General features: G+C 45.1%; 1 protein-coding gene across 4 annotated transcripts in view; it reads right to left on the reverse strand.

Annotated features, from left to right (window-relative positions):
- PUF60 (poly(U) binding splicing factor 60) overlaps positions 1 to 17,170 on the reverse strand; it is a 243,117-nt gene that overhangs the window by 191,331 nt on the left and 34,616 nt on the right. For all 4 annotated transcript variants that reach the window (XM_069621851.1, XM_069621850.1, XM_069621849.1 and 1 more), the window contains exons 3-4: positions 15,629 to 15,718; positions 14,596 to 14,646 (exon numbers count right to left, since the gene is read on the reverse strand). In XM_069621851.1, coding sequence (XP_069477952.1) covers positions 14,596 to 14,646; positions 15,629 to 15,718 — 141 coding nt within the window. The remainder of the gene's footprint in view (positions 1 to 14,595; positions 14,647 to 15,628; positions 15,719 to 17,170) is intronic.

Genomic DNA, 17,170 nt, shown 5'->3' on the forward strand with positions numbered 1-17,170 from the left:
GCCTTTTGTGAGAGGGTGTCCCTTTGATTCCAGTTACCAGGCAAGCTTTCTGTGGAGTGGCTGTACGGTGAAAGGGTGTTTATAGCCCTTAGGAATTGAGAGGCAATTCTACCCCCCCCTACGCCTCCCCAAAGGCTACCTTCCTGCCAGTAGGGCAAGGTCCAGCCTATCTAGGCAGAATACACAACCCTTCCACAGCTGAACTGGGCCCTCAGGGTTGACATTAGTGATACCAATTTGAAGTGGCTGCAATGATTAAGAGCAGTGCCATGCACCATCCCAGGCAGGGCTTATATTTAAGAGTGCACACTGCCAACAGCAGAGGCTACTCACAACAGTGAGGTTTTGAGTACAAGGGTGCTTAACTTAAGTGTAGCCCCTGCTCTTCAAAGACTCGGCGGTCAATGAAGCTGTCAAATGAGCACCAGTGACCTCTGAGTACTTGCAGATAACGCCCGCGCTCTATTAGTTTATTACTGTTGTTTCACTGCAATTGTAACTTCGCGCTGGTGCTTTCCTTGCTAGTAGCCCAGAGTTTCTAGTTTTTTGTAATTGCTGTTGTATACACATCTCTTTAGCAACAGACAGCATTGACTCGTTGCCATGACTCTGATTAACATCAGCGTAAGATCACGTAACCACGTCACGCGTCTAACAAAAGCGTCTCCATGACAACGCTCGTACTTATTCACTAACAGCTCGCGGCCAGATTAAAACCGCGTCTTACTGTGTCTCTGCTTTCAACTCGACACTACGGGGTAGGTTAATCATTAATGTGTATCTATGCCCATTTTAGTGTGTAAGGCTAGTTAGTAAATACCATTTTGACACTTAGATTTCCTTTGTTCGACAGGCGGGACTCTTTGCGCTCTGTTGGTTTTTCCATGGAGTGTAAGCATACACGTACCTAGCTTACAGCAACGTTACTGGCAGCCCTAATGACTTCCATCTCCATCTTGCAATAGAATGAAGATAGCTTTAGCATGTTATGAGGTAAGCTTTCACAGTGTTATATTAGTTTCCTTTAAATAATATTAGGTACGTTTTAGATATCTTACCACTGCATCATCCTACCTGCTTTACAGATGGGATTGTTATAAGTGGATTTACATTGGAATGAAGACCTCAAATAAACAGCACGTGCAACAAGATTAGTAACGCACGCGCCACAATAGTTTTTAATGCAGCAATATATACAAGCAGGTATGTGTTTCTTTACCATTACAATGTAGTAAGCATAAATTGGCATTCTTAAACGGGATGACTATTGTTTGTATGATGATGCAAGATGTTGGGTCGCATTAAAATGATTACACTAGAATGTTTCACAGATACACATCTGGGTACTCTCGGAATTCTCGAGATTGCATATAGAAACTATTAAGTTATTTCCGATATTTCTGAATTTTTGCAAAATTATGGCGTAACTCAACGCTTGATATGCATTGAAATAGTATGAGGATAATAGTAACATTATTATGATGAAATAGTGACAAGGACAGATATAAATGCAGATTTTGGTTTTATTTGAGATGGTCATTTGTGGCTAGCAATGAAATTGGTTTATGTAAATACTCGTTATGACTGTTTTTTCTTGTTTTCTCTGTGTATGTTTTTTCCTTGTACTACAGAAATTCGCCCTGATGAAGGACCAAGTATAGGTCCGAAATGCATTGGCACATCATTTCTGCTTCTTCTTAACAAATGAAGTAAAGAATCAATTTACTAAAAGTTTTGTTTTGGATACATTTTTTTCAAGAGCATTTTTGTGCCTTCAGGCACAATTTTCTACAACGTATCTATTTACTTAATATGAATGAATTTAATTTCCTTCAGTAGTCTTCACTACAATTGGCGACCCAAGGTCTGATGGCAATTCTTTCCCATCAGACATTTATGCAACTCTTCGGTACACCCAGTATAGTGTATACTGGTTTACTTGGTGACGCCATTAATCGCCTGTTCTAATTAACTAGTAGCCATACGAATGCAAAAAGAAACTCAGCGGTGCCCGCCCTAACCACTTTTTCTTCACCAGTGACCTCTGAACCTGCTCTGCGCCACTGGTAGGGCAGGCGCTGCAGATCTGGATACTGATGCACAAAGGCACAGGGTACACACTATGCCTTTGGCATGGAGCTTATTAAAGTAATCTGGTCAGAAGATTACACTTTCAGAGCTAGAAATACCTGCATCATTTTCTTAAAGAAATGAAAAAAATGTATATAAATAAAGCTAGAGCTTTCACACCCGTGGCAGATGGCAATCAGTCAGTTTTTGCTCAAGTTGTGTTTTTCTCTATTGCTTTACCTGATCACTACACTGGTATCCTTAAAGGCTCAGCAATTCCCCCATCCACGGAGGAGAGAAAGAGAAAACACTTATCATTGGCTAGTGGGAGCTTCGACCCTTACCTGGCTTTTAGGATAAGAGGACCCCCTGCACACATTCCTCAGAGATCCTGGAGAAAGCTGAAGGAATCAAGAACCCTATCCAGCTGCAAGACCTGCGTATCAAACTGGACACCCGTCAGAAGAAGGCTTGGCTACCAACTTCTACTGCTGTCCTGAAGGGGCCCAGTCTTGCTGAAGATCTTTAGCGGCCGTGCCAAGGATCTGCGACCTGGAGTGGAGGGAACATCCATCCCAGACGTCGGCTCGGCACCCTGAAAAGGAGAGCCTTTGGAAGTGCCACGGGTCCGTCCTGTGGCTGACCAGCTCTGATGTTGGGCTACCGTGCTGCCGGCGTCACCGTTCAGAGTTTCAATCTGGAACTTTGGGGTTCCTCAGCTGGCCCTACAAGACTCACATCTACGACATGGCGGCGTCCTAGCTTCAAGGTGACCACCGTCCGAAATGGCTTACCCGACCAGAGTCCAGTCCTGAGAGGGGTCCTGCATCGAGTTTTGCTGCATTCTTCAATCAGGAGTCCTTGCAACAGTGAAAGACACCGACGGGAGATCTGCTAGAACCTGCAAAGCCTGTGAATTGAGGACGGACTTTCGGCAGGAAAAGCAACATCGGACCCTCTTCCTTTGTCATGCCAAGTCTGGGGAAGAATCGGAGTACAGGGGGTTATGTTACAGAGGTTCTTACCTACCCCTATACTCCCATTATAAGTCATTTGGCTTATAATAAACCTTTATTCAACCACTTTTGGCTTTTCCATTACTTGCTTGCGCAAGACTTCTGAAAGTTGGGTTCTGTTAGGTAGTTTAACTTGTACTCCAAGCCTAAGAACACTTCACTGGACCCCAGAGACCCTACCTGCATTAGTTCGTCCGCCAGAAGATTGAGTTCCACTGGAACCTGTTGGGACAACAGGAACATCTTGTGTCTGAGAGCCCATTTCCAAATGTTCTGGGACAGTTTGGATAGCCCTGGAGAGGGAGTACCCCCCCTTTGCTTGTTCAGGTAGTACATGGCTGTGGTGTTGTCTGAGGATCAGGACCGTCTTCCCCTGCAACTGTGCTTTCAGTGCTTTGAATACGTCTAAGAGCTCCAACAGATTTATATGGTTGGATGCTACACCTCTGGTCACCAAATCCAGTGCACTGTCTGCTGGAGCAGGTGAGCCCCCTACCCCGTGAGAGAAGTGTCTGTCCCGAGAGGGACTTCTACTGCGGGAGTGGTGAAGACTTTCCCCTTCAAGAGGTTCTCCCTCGACCGCCACTGCAGAGAACAAGGGCTGCCGAGACAACCACTAGATCGTTCCATTGTCCGCTGGACTGACACCACTGGCTGCTGAGCCACTCTTGCATGGGACACATGAGCAGACGCATGGGAGGCACCAAGTAAATGCAAAACGCCATCATACCTAGCAGTCGCATGGCCTTGTGTACCATGACCTCTCGACTGGCTACATACTGAGGGATCTGAAACAGCATGTTTTGAACCCTCCGAGGGGAAGAAAAGGCAGTCTTCTGTACGAATGAAAAGCTCCCTGAAACTGCTTGACTGGGGTCTAGGCTGGATTTCTTCTAGTTTATGGAGAATCCCAACTGAATGAGAGGTCTATGGTCTGTTTCGTAGGAGTCCCCCCCATTATGAGACAGTCATCGAGGTAGGGATAAATTGGAATGGCTTGCCTGCGCAGATGTGCTGCTGCAACTGCCAGTACCTCTGTAAATACCCTTGGGGCTGAGACAATGCCAAAGGGAAGTACTTTGAACTGATAGTGTTTATCCTCCATCAGGAACCGTAGGTATTTTATGTGTGCCAGCAACATTGAAATATGTAAGTATACATCTTTCATGTCCAATGTTGCCATGTAATCCCCTGTGTCAGCAGAGGAATTACTACTTGCTGTGTGACCATATGAAACCCCCGAGTTTTGAAAAATGTGTTCGGTGGGCGCATGTCTAGAACAGGGCGCATGGTGAGATCCGTTTTGGGTACTCTCAATCAGCATTGAAACATGCTCTGCACACCACTGAGCATCGGCCCACTTATCGCCGGCTGTACACTTATCTCTATGCCTCATGTAAAATATTTGATCTGTAAATTATATATATTGATATACTCGCTGATGTTTGTACATTCGCCCTGTGTTTAAAATGCTTTATCTTATATGCTCTGTATGTAACCCCACACAAGTTGTGCCCTGATGCCTCCGGGCCTGATGGTGTGCGTTACAAATACAAACACAAGGAAGTACACTGAATAAATACCCTCGTTTAGAGGAGGGACCACTTCGATGGCGCCCTTTTCCTGCAGGATCTCAACCACCTGCAGCAGGATACTGAGGTGTTCTGATGTTAGGCGTCTTGATCTCAGAGATCTGAATCGAGGTGGTCGGCTGAACTCGATGCAGTACCCGTGGGTGATGGTCTTGAGCACCCACTGGTCTGATGTAATCCCCTCCCATGTTTGCAGGAATGATGTTGAACGTCCCCCGACGGGGGAGGTATGGGACGGGATCCGGAAGTAATTTTTGACAGGAGGCCGGGTAGCCTCTGGGGGTGGAATTACGCCCCCTTCCCTTACTACGGCGTTGTCCCCTAGGTGTGTACATGGTGGTGGAGGTAGATCCCTGACCCGAGGACCAATTGTTTCCAGAATTGTACTGGTTGTGAGGAGAGCGTGAATAGGACGGGCCACGAAAGGAGCGACGAGAACCTCCACCTCTTTTCTGAAAAGGTCTCCGAGTAATTTGGTTCAAACTTTTCAGAGTCTCGTGCTCCTTTTTTGCTGTCTCCAGTGCCTGGTCAACAGCCTTGCCGAACAAGTTGACTTCTGCCACTGGCTTGTTGATTAAAGATGCCTGGGTTTCTGGCTTGAACCCAGAGTTATTTAAAACAGGCGTGCCGTTTTAGTAGGGTGCCCTGGGCGAACATCCTTCCTGCTGTTTCAGCAGCATCCAAAGTATGTTGCGATTCACCTGCTTGCTTTCAGATACTATCGCAAGCAGGTGCACACAGGTTCAGGGACCTCTTGAAGGCCCTCCTGCAGTAGGTTCCATTGCGAGTAGCTAGCCAACAGTGTAGTATTGTTGGCTATGCGTGCAGAGTATGCTGCAGCAGTAGTAACCCTTTTTCCCCCAGTGCATACAGCTTTTTACAATTTTGATCAGGCGGTGCCTCGCCTGTGGACAAAGCGACACCTGCCCTCTTACTTGTTGTCGTAACTAACAAATCCGGAGTGGCAGCTTGGGGATGGTGGGGGGAGGTCGAAAACAGCTTTTCCACTCGTGGTGGGGGGGGGGGCGGGGGGGTTGTGGGGGGGAGGACGAAACAGCTTTTCCACTCGTGGATTAAACACCTAGGTCTGAGTGGGCATTAACAACGAAGGGGCACGGCGCCTTTTTTATAGAATTTAACAATGGGATAGCCTGGCTGGCAGGTGGCTTTTCTTTGAAAATATCCTCAACAGTCTGAATCTGGCAGTGTCTCCTGTGTGGCAATTTGGAAGTGTTCAGCTGCCTTCATTAAGAAGCGTTAAATGCCATCTGGTCGTCAACAGGTGATGCCTGATGGACTGGTGGGGAGGGGGAGTCAATACATAAGGCGTCGGGTTCCGGGGTAGGGGACGCCCAAGGTTTATCATCAACAGGATGTTCGTCGTCCCATCCCCGATTGGGATGGAAGGGTCAACAGCAGGATCACCAAAGGGGGCATCATCCTGTACATATGTGTCAACATGGAATTCATCATCATTGATGTCCAAAATGTCTTCTTCATGATGTAGATCAAAAGTCGTTTGAAATTTGGCCACAGGTGTCTTCACGGGGCCCCTTTGGGGCAAACTTTTCAGAAAACAAACTTTTCTAGTCTGTTCATGCACCCCTTAAACTTCTCTCTGGTCCATGGAGAGGAACCAGAGGGGCCTAGAGGAGGAAAGGGCTCTTCAGGATGCTCTTCTTCCCTAGAACATCTAGGTTTCTCACCAAGAGCCTAAGATAAGGATACTCCTAAGAGTCATTTTTTCGTTCCTCCTGGCCTTTCAACGTGCTCTTCCCCTGTTTTGTGTTTAAACGCCGAAACAATCTTCGCGATACTATCGCTGATGCTTGGTGTCACAGGGAGGTGTATGGACTGTGTAGGCTGTTGCACTGTGCATTTAGGTGCAACCGGACCTTTGTGCGGCATCAACGCACTCTTCTGAGGCGTATCGACAGACGCATGGCTTTGGCGATTGTGCCCTTACTCTTGGACTGCCCTGACGTATGCCGTTGTTGCAGGGAGGACTGCGGATCACGAGGGCCGGCGGGTACAGCCGAACTGGCAGACATACCCGTTGGTGCCTTGCAGCGCTTCAACTGAACTGTCTAAACAGAGCTGGGGGATGTGTCCTTTGTGTGGGGATCGTTTGCGTCCCCGTCACCGGGATGTTTATTCCCCATAGGGTATTTATTCCCCCTATTGGGGCCGGGGAAAGCCAGCTTGGAGCGAGAACACTCCCGAGTAAGGTCAATGGTGTCCGAAGTGGAGCCTTGTTCGTACCACTTATATCCTCCTCACATCCAGCGGCTGTGGCAGTAGGGGAGTTGCTTTCGGCATGCGACATTGCGTAACCCCCCGCCGCTTTAGTCGACGCTCCTTCAAGGTCTTAGGACGTAGAAGCTTACAGGCCGCCTCGTCATGATGGAGGGGAAGACACTTATTGCACCGGCAGTGCTGGTCTTTCCACAGGAACTTTGCCTTACATGAAGGCAAAAAATCTAAATGGTGTCCTGTCCGTAGGTCAGGATTGCAAAAGTGACGACAAGAACAGAGAGCAGGGAAAACTAAAGATTCTCGAAAAAATAAACCCCCCCCCCCCAGGCCCCACTCTCCCTACTGTCTAGGCCGGTGTGGTCGGCAGCGTCGACCGGAGAGCCAGCTGTTGAAATTCAGTCCTCAGCGGTGGAATCAGCTGTCGAAGAGGGGGGAGGATGATGAAAAGAAACTACTGGCGGTCGGGAAATATAACAATATTGCAATTCTTTGGACGAGCTCGGCATGAGGCAACAAACTAGCTGGGCGGAAAAAAAAACAATCTGAGGGATTGCGATGTGTGAGGTATTTTGGGTACACTACACGTCACGTTAGGGAAAGTGTTACAGGCACGCCAATGTCAACGTCCCCTTCCGATCCTCGAAAGATGAGATGCAATACTCTGCGGTTACCACTAGATGTCAGACTATATGCATAGCATGCGATTCTGAGCAGATTAACAAGCATCAGAAACATTATTTGGAACAGCTAACACTAGTTCTAGGGAAGCCAAACCTTCTCATACACATTCAATCTAGGCCACACCGATTTTTGGGGAGTAAAAACCAAATGGTTACTTTCAGATTACCTTCAGTAATTCAAGGGTAGTAGACCCTACCAGTTGTACAGCGACGCTCAGTAACAAATCACATAATCAGTCAACTGGACAATATACTTTGTGAATAGTGGAACAATTATTCTAGGTACAGTAAAAACCTACAACTGCTTTTGCGATAACAGTTAACTCAAGGTAAGTAAGACCCATATTACTTTTTCAAGGAGCAATCATCAACTTGGGGCAGGTATAAACCTAAGACTCTTTTTGTGTCGGTCTAAAACAGCACATGGAAAGCAAAACCCAAGGTTACACTATATTGAATGACTCAAGTTATTCTAGGTAGGTAAAACCTAAGGCAGATGTATTCTGGACAGCTAGCAAGTCAGGGGAAGCAAGACCCAGTTGGGGGACACTCCTACAATTATCCTAACAGGAATAATCTGGTGAAACCAACATTACTTTTTGGGAAGAGGCACAACCAAATCGCAGGTGAGTAATATACCTTCACATCTACTTTCTATTAAAATGGCAAAATTCCAAGGAAAGAAAGATGTTGAACATACTTTTGAGAACAGTGCATCGCACATCCAAGCTAAGTAAGAACTTTTGGAAATGTTCACTCTTAGAGTTACAGTTACCAACTAACTCTTTTACAAGTAAGTAACTTTTAAACACGTATTTTCTTTTCTAGGCAAAAGTCCTAATCATTAAAAAGTCTTTCCCTTATTCTTGGAGCATGAGTGTTCTCAGTGGCAGAAGGGGGTAGGGTCACTAGGATCTAGTGACCAACAGACAGTGTAAGAATAGGTTCTTAAGTAGCAAAAGTCAGAGTTCCCTAGGAAGACTGGGCAAACGGGAGTCTTTTACGTCTAGAGTTGGAAGAGGGTCCAGGGGTTTCACAGTAGACACCCTAGCAGGATTCTAGCATTGTACTGGATGAGAGGCCTCCCCATCACAGAACATTCTCCACAACTACCCAGGAATCCCAAGAGACTTAAGGTAAGTACATACCCAAGTCAACACAGTACCTCAGCATTGACGATTTTGCAGCAGGAAGACTTCAGGATTTTGGCTGCAGATCCTTGCCAGTGGATTCCTTGTCGTGGTGACTGAAAACAGGACCTTGGAGGTGCAGCATGGATAAATGGAGAAGGCTCTAGGCAAGGTGTTCCTCGTGGCTGAATGAGTTTCTGTGGATTTGGCAACTTTTACAGGAGCACAGAAGAAGATAGAAAATCGCGGTTGGATACTCGTCGTTACAAAGGTCCTGCACTCTGGTGAGGGGACTTTTTGGCCTGGATTTGTATCTCTGCCGATACACCAGGACGCCCACGAAGTTTCAGCGAAATTCGGAAGACCGTGCGCTGCACAATGGCTCGAGGTCCCAGGGTATTGGGGTATTGCAGCAATGCGTGGGATGGCTCAAAATGCTGGTTGAGTCTAGTGGGTCTCACCAGGCTCTGGGTCAGGGTCATCGTTTTCCGAGTCCCCAGGTCGATTGGAAGGAAGGGCTACAGCAGGCTCAGGTTACACAGCAGGCTCTCTCCAGTCGCTGGAAATCGTCTCTGCCACTTTAACTTCATCCTCTTCGGTTTCAGTTCCAGTGGTCGACTTGTCTTCAGCTTCCAGGTTCGGAGTATTTAACAGAAACTACAGTACAACTTCTGCATTCTCTCCCTGCATTTTACAACAAGGTGCAGTCTAGTTGTCCAATCAGGACAGCCAGCCCCCCCATCCCGCACTGGGGTTTGTCCCCATTCAGGTAAGGAGGAAGAAAAGTGATGTGGAGTTTTGGACTCATCCCTCGCTTCCTGCCTTCACAGACAGACTGGAGCCTAGGCGGGGAGTCCAGGGACTATCACCAAAGATATAAATCGCACAAAAGAATTTCCTGACCCGGATGTCAGGGGAAGGAAGAAAGGAAAAGAAACACTAAAATGGCGAACAAAGAAGACCGGGGGCCATGTTGGTAAAATGAGCACCCTTAGGTGCCTTCACTGCAGCTGTGAACACAGCCCACAGTAAAGGTGCACAAAATGAATAAAAGGTATCACTGCCACCAGCCATTGAACGTAAGCTTGTCCCTGTAACAGAATTGTTAGTTTTAGCGTGAAAGGGGATACATTTGATCTCCCCAGCGCTCCACATAAGGTGGGGTGTGCTGGTTTCACCAAATAAATGGAAAGGGGATGCAAACATCCTTTCTACCCTTGGGAACTGTAGTTCTCTCAAGGTTAGCAAAATAAAGTTAAAAGGGGAGCCCCTAGGGCAACCCAGCAACAACAGGCACTTATTACCAAAAAGTTGTTAAAGAGGATAACTTTAAAAAAACAATATGGATAGTCAAAGTCATAGGTATTTTTATGATACCTATAAAAAGAGTAAAAGATTCTGTGAGTGTGGAAAAAGGTTCCCACTCACTGAAGTATAAGGAAAAAAGTATAAGGAAAAATAATCTGCCATTAAAGCTAAATGTTCTGGGGTTGACAGGTCAGGAAGATTTACCATTTCTATGAAAATCTTGCCTAACAAATGTATATGTTTATTAGTGCTGTGCTAGTAGTCATTTTTCTATAGTGTGTTTTGGCCAATAAATAACTATTTTTATTCATCCTGTAAGTGTAAACCGATTCCCATTGTGACCGCATTGTGGACCCCTTACAAGCTCACCACCTCTGAAGAACAAACTCGACCGCCTGTCACTGCTATCGAAACTGGTTTGGCTACAGCTCCCCAGAGTGGTCACATTAGCATTTTATTAGCAAAAAGGTTGGCCTTCTATACATCTGTCCACCAAGCCAGAGTATAGAAAATCAGTCCCAACACCCATCACAAAGATTGTCCGATACAACTCTGCTTACTGTCTCTAATATTTTTTTTTTTTTAAATACCCAAAACAAGGTATGGACAATTTCTAGGCTAACTTTGACAAAGCCACAAATTATACAAAGTTACCTGGATAAAAGCTTGGGCCATTTTTCTTTTTGCAGCTGAGTGCAGAACACGCAACAAAGAGCATAAAAAAATGAAGTCCAATCCCCAGCTAGATATGTATGGAACTCACTAGTGAACAAAATATAGTGAGGGCACCATGTGGAGGGCTCGGAAAAGAGGACGCTCTTATTTAGATGCCCATTATAAAAACATCTTGGTTACCACAATATCAGAACCAGTATCTTGCTCAGCCATTTAGAAACTGCTCCTCCGGACAGACTTCCAAGTGGATAAAGGTGCCCAAGCGCCTCAGCGCTCCTCGGGTACCATCAATCAGAATTGATACCAGTAGACGCGTTTGACTCAGAGCTACAGGCAATGTCCAAATTGGTAGGGTCGTGATTCTTGTTAGGAAAGTTTGTATGCAGTACCCTTTGGGTGCACTACAACAACCCAGACCTCCTGGCAATAGGAACTCAACCTTTGGTACAAGTCTGTACTACACAGGTTGGTAGCGTGTTGAGCTGCCAGGCTCATCTCAAGAGGGGTCAATGTTAGCTGTAGGAGATTTACAGTGACATGTACTCAAACTCTTACACACAAGGTTTCTTGATTAAACAATTATTAATTTAACAGTCAGTTTGAGTAAGCCTTCTTCAGAAGGGGCAATATAATAGTAAAACAAATAGACTCCAAAATACACACTAAGATTCTCTAACTCAGCAAATACCCATTTGGGATTGCACAAAAGACACGTCCTACACCCTCAGGTGACAAATAACTAGGACACTGTGGACATTAATATATCACTGTTGCATTTAGAGAAATATTGAGGAGTATGTCAAAGAAAAGGATTATTAGAATAAAACAAGAGATCACACAAATATTCTGAAGCAGGCAAGTACTTTTGAAACCCCCCAATGCCAAGTTAGTTAACCCCTTCCTGGAAGGAAGACCAAACAATGTCAGAGGGAAGAAGGGTCATTCAGGGAGCCAGGCGAGGCCAAAGTCAATTGGGCAAAAGTCTAGGTGAGCTGAAGCACTTCTTGCAGGTAGGTAAAAGTCTCGCACAATGTTTTAGAAGTCTTTGTAGAAAAAGAAGAAATCAAAGCAGGGCCACAAGCTGTGAGGTAAAGAATCTGTTAGAAACTCTACAAAAGCAACCCAGACAAGTTAACTGAGAACAAGTGAGGTTACACAACAAGAGGCAAGTTCTCTTAGACTGTACAAGAAAAGGGCTTTGGCTGGCTTGTGTTCCTGTGCAGCTCTGCAGATCCCGTGTGCCTGGGCATCAGTCGTGGGGACAAGAGGGAGGACGTCTGGAGAACTCCTGCACTGCAACGGGACAGTCGGCAACAGAAAAGGACCAACTTCTATTCAGTGACACTTCGTGGTTTCAGCTCCTTGCGTCTAAGCAAATAGCAACACTGCAGACTCTGGGCCGTCGAGATGGGCTCTCCTTACATCTGGGGTCCAGCACCCTGTTGAGGTGGCTCAGGCTCGGTCAGTCCTGCTTCCTGGGAGTCCGGAGGATCTTCCTGGAGCTCTTGGCAAACTTAAAAGCAATGCCCACGAACTGGTGTTCCTCTCCCTGGCTCTACTGTTTCCAGCAGCAACTGCAGTGGAAATTCAAACAGCTTCGAGAGGATGTCCGGGTGGCTTACTTTGGAGTGGATTGGTCCCACCAACTCAAGGGGAGAAGTCTCTAGTCGAGACGGATTTGGTGCTTCAGCACAGCAGCCTGCTGCAACACCGGGCAAACCTATGGTCCAGGAGTTGCAGCAGGCGTCTCTTCCAAGTTCTTCTTCGGATTCCTTAGTCCATTCGTCGACTGTGCCTTCCAAGCCAGAAAGCCTTGCCTTTTATGCAGGCTTCTCACATTCATTCCAGCCTAGCTGTCGTCACCCAGCAGTCTCCTATGAGACAAGAGCACAGGGAGTTTCAGGCACCTCCCTCGCTTCATGTCCCCGCCAGACACCATGGAGCCAGAGGCAGGCTTCACTCGTGAATCCCGGCAAACACAAAACGAACAAAGGGACCAAACCTGGTTTGGCACGCAGAGTAAATCTCTAGAAGGACCTTTCCAGGAAAGAAATAGCGAAAAAAGAAGACTGGGCCATTTTGAGAAAAATTAGCAAAAGCAGCCCGGAGTAAAAGCACACCACGGTAGTAAAAAGTAAACCACTGCCACTAGCCGTTATTTGTAGAAAGGGCAACAAAAATGTTACATGAGAAAAAAGACAGAGGGGATACTAAGTAACCCCTCCAGCACCCTATTGTAAGATAGTGTGTGCTGATTCTAGAAAGTTACAAATGTTAGTAAGGTCCATGTCACTTCACTACTCTTGGAAACAGTAGTTTATCCAAGAGAAGGTATTTAAACATTGGGAAATCTAAAAGACTTCCTGGTGCCACTGCACTTAAGATGCTGTGTGATGACGTAAAAGATGATGCCTATGGAGTTTGTCAGACTCCACAACCAAAAGAAACAGTGTTCAAATCACATTAAAAATACACGAGAACGTGGAAAAAATAGTCTCAAACTCCAAGGTAAAAATTCAGGTCCTCAAAATCCAGCAAAGTTGCAGGGGGTCTCTAAAGTAGATAGGAATTAGCACATTTCTGAGAATTCTCCCCAACAATCCTCAATAGTCTAGACTATCTAGAGACTTTGTAAACAAGTCTACTTACCTGTAAATCGTGTTACTTTCATTCACATATTACGTATTTTTGGACATTAAATTAATGACTGTCTTACTGTATTTCATACAGCTCTGTTCACCTACAAGAGTTGTGATCAACTACCATTACTACTCGGGGACCAGAGAACGCTTCAGAAGAAATCCTGCCATCTGTGGGACAGAGGGGCTCACACACCCACCACTGCTCCCCCCACCTCACAGCACAAAGCCGGTAGAAACCATTCAAACAAGAGGACAAGTGCAAAGCCTGATTTAGGAACAAGCATTGCGTTTATAGTGAACCGTGCATTGATAAAGACAACACATCTAAGCAGAGTTGCAGATTATAATAATCACTGACAATAGGTGTGGATTTGATGGGGCCATCCAGTCCATACCTCAAAGCAGGCCCTAAGAATGTAAAAATGGTTTCCCCAGGTAACAGGTTAAAGTCCACTGTTGCAAATTTAGTTCAGAGTTCTTGGCGTTAACTGATTAACAGTTAAGTGCTTAATTGAAATCAATTGCTAATTTCAGACAGGTGATTAAACCTGCAAAAACTGGATGCATGTACACGGCAGGAAAGTGTAAATGAAACAACCCTTCGATTAATTTCCCCTCGACAAACATGTCTACAACGAATAATGGATAAAGGAGAAAAATTCATCAAGGACAATTCCATCAGAAAAATACAAGTGCTGCTCACGGACCCCTTGGCTATCATGCTGAACACAGGATTGGTACACAGCACTGTACGTACAGTTACATTGTCTTGCTTAGGCAGATGAGCTGCTTTTCCAGTCTGCACATCTAGGTTTTCCGCATTCTTTCCCCTTACTGCTTTAATGCCATCCTAAGCTTTTAAGGGTACTCTCGTTAAATAAAGACAAGTGAACATATCCCTAAACTCCCCAACCCTCGAATGTCATTTGAAGAACATCCCTAGAACAGCACTTGTCTCACCAAAAAGGGGTCCACATTACTAAAGCATTATCTTCGGTTAGTCGACCCATAGAATTGTCAGGCAGATGATTGGTGTCTGGGCTGCCAATCAGGGCGGTTCCAATTCTTACCTTTTTTCACACATCTTGCGTCTTCAATTTTGATACATACAATTTTAGAAGGTGCTTTCATATCAAAGAGCCATAACACAACTGAAACAATTCCCCACCTTACAAAACTGACTACACAAAACAAAGAATGCATAAGAAGTGAATAATTCTATTGACCGATTGTAAAGGTGAAAGAGGATCTCCAAAGCCCATTGTCACTGCTGCCATCTGAAAGACAGTAAAGATAGAGTTCAGTCTGTTGGCGATCAGTATAAACCACAAATCATTTTCTTTTCTCGTTTAAACGAAACTTTTGCCAATAGAGGAAACTGACACCTGGTTATTAGTGTGAATTTCATCTCCAAACTGTAGACTATGCAACAGAGTTGCAACAATGACATAGTGGGATCTGGGTGGGGGGTGGAAGATGAGCCCTCTGAGTAACAATCAAATTTAACAGCCTTGTCCACATATATTATTTAAAAACAGATGTCTTCTGCATTTCCCCTTAGAGTACTACATTTCACAAATATTTGGGGCTGGGATGGAGTCTTGCCACAAATGACTCAGAGGGCACAGACACATTACATAGCAGTCTATGCTGTAAAGCATGTATTCCTAACATCCGCCTGTTGCATCAGATCTTGACTTTTCACATTAATGAAAAATATTACTAACATTAACACAAAGAAAATTACTAGTAAAACACAAATTAGGGAGAGAAGCATAAGGCAAGGAAAAGTAGTATTATCCTTCCATCCAAAAGCAGATAAGCGATGGGGGAATACTGCTGGTTCCAGTTACTAGCGATGCAGAGGCTGAGCCTGGGCCACTACTCAAAAGATGATCCGTCTCTCAACCACACCATTGCCTCTTATACAGAGACCCGCCCCAAAAGGTTAGAAGGGACGGAACAAAAGCAAACCGTATATATGGAGGGAAGAACCACCAAACACTTTATAGGAAGGGGAAGAGCAGGCATTGTACACAGTTTTAATTTGTAGACCAAGGTAAAATACACCAACTTGGTTAAATCAGTGTTTTATTAATATATATATATATATATATATTTTTGGCACGGGAAAGGAAGATACCTGGCTCCAGGCAGCCTTCAGGGGTGGACTTTGGTTCTAATGTATTTGACGGAGTCTTGCAAGATTAGAGACAGGGTCACGTCTCAGAACACAGAGGATCTCCAAATGCCTCTCACCTGTAGGTTTGTCAGCTGCTGCTGCTGGTGTGCGATGGTTTGCTTCACCAGGACACTCTTGATGCTCTGCTCCATGGCATACTTCTTGGCCTGAGAAGAAGGAACACAGCTCCTGTTATACTCAGTCTGCGTAGTTCTCCACATGAGGATAAATACGTTCTTGCAAATGCTTTGCTTTAGACTTCGTTTGTAATAAGTACTTGGCAACCAAGGAGGTGCAGCACTCCCATTTTGATGGTGGTTTGCTACAGGTTAAGTCACGAGGGAGTATAGTAACAACCGACGTCCCAGGAAATGTCTGGGATATGCTTTGAGCATGAAATTATATAAGACTCCATAGTTGGTATAGGCGTGTTTGAGTGTGTTTAACATTTCAATCAATTGAAGATGGACTGTGTTCATACATATGCCACTCATTCCCACATCCTTCATGGGCACACACCTTACCTCCAAATTACAAGAGGTCTGAGGGAGCACCTCCAGGAAGCTGGATGTCTTTCCACTCACCGGTCTCATCCAGCAACGAGGGGTTTCTATAAGATACAAGTGGAAAAGCCCAAAAGGTTCTGAACTTTACATTTCAGGACCCGGCTAGTAGTTGCCCGCAATGAGTTCTGCACATTCTTCACATGTGCAAAGTGATCATTAATGTTAGGGGGCAGCAGAGAAATTGTTCCTCGCAACTTAGAAAATGACGTTTCCCCCGAAAATAAATTACTTACCAAAGGATCTAGTCTCTGATACAAGTGTGTCAAATGAATTTAAAAAACAATTATGGTGTTGAACCAACTTTGTAGTAATACTGTATCATGTGCCAAGAGCAGCACATCAAAAACCTTCACCCACTAGAATTTCCAACACTATAAATAAAAGCAACTAAAAGCAGCATGTATGACATGCCAGATGGGTGAGAAAGGGATGGGTATTTGTTAGAGAATGGATTTTTTTATGCAATCTGAAATCACCACGATTTACCCGTCCCAATCATCCCATAACCTTTTTTCTAATAAAATCACAATATGGCATCTTCCACACACACCATGGATACAGCATTCATCAGACACGAGTTTCATCCTCATAAGTACCGAGTGTCAGGCTAATGAACAGCTAGACTGACATTTGAAGCCAAATCATTAAGCACAAACATTTTTCAGAAAAGCTAGCCCATCATCTCCGGACTAATTTGCCAAATCTAAATCCTACAGGAATGCATTTCAAAAGGTGTGCTCAGCAGATGGTGGTTGGGTTCATTACAGCAAGCAAGAGTAATGAAGTCAGTTGATGGTCCAGTTGACTTAGTATTATCATGACTCTAGCCTTAAGGAGCAGGCCATTAATCTCATAAGGCAAGACTTCAAGTGAAGTTGCAAGTCCTTTGCAATTCTGGCCTCATTCATGAACTCTTTCAGGGCCACTTCAGTCAAACTTCCCTCCCAGATGGTAGAGAGGTAGCCTCAAACGTAGTTGATCAGCATCCCAAAACCCGCCAGCTGGCTTCCAGACTGGCATGCTAAATTAATCTAGCACTAGCCTGCACTTACT

This window comes from Ambystoma mexicanum, chromosome 5q, assembly GCF_040938575.1.
Source record: "Ambystoma mexicanum isolate Mex_15411 chromosome 5q, UKY_AmexF1_1, whole genome shotgun sequence".
In the NCBI taxonomy this organism is placed as follows: Eukaryota; Metazoa; Chordata; class Amphibia; order Caudata; family Ambystomatidae; genus Ambystoma; species Ambystoma mexicanum.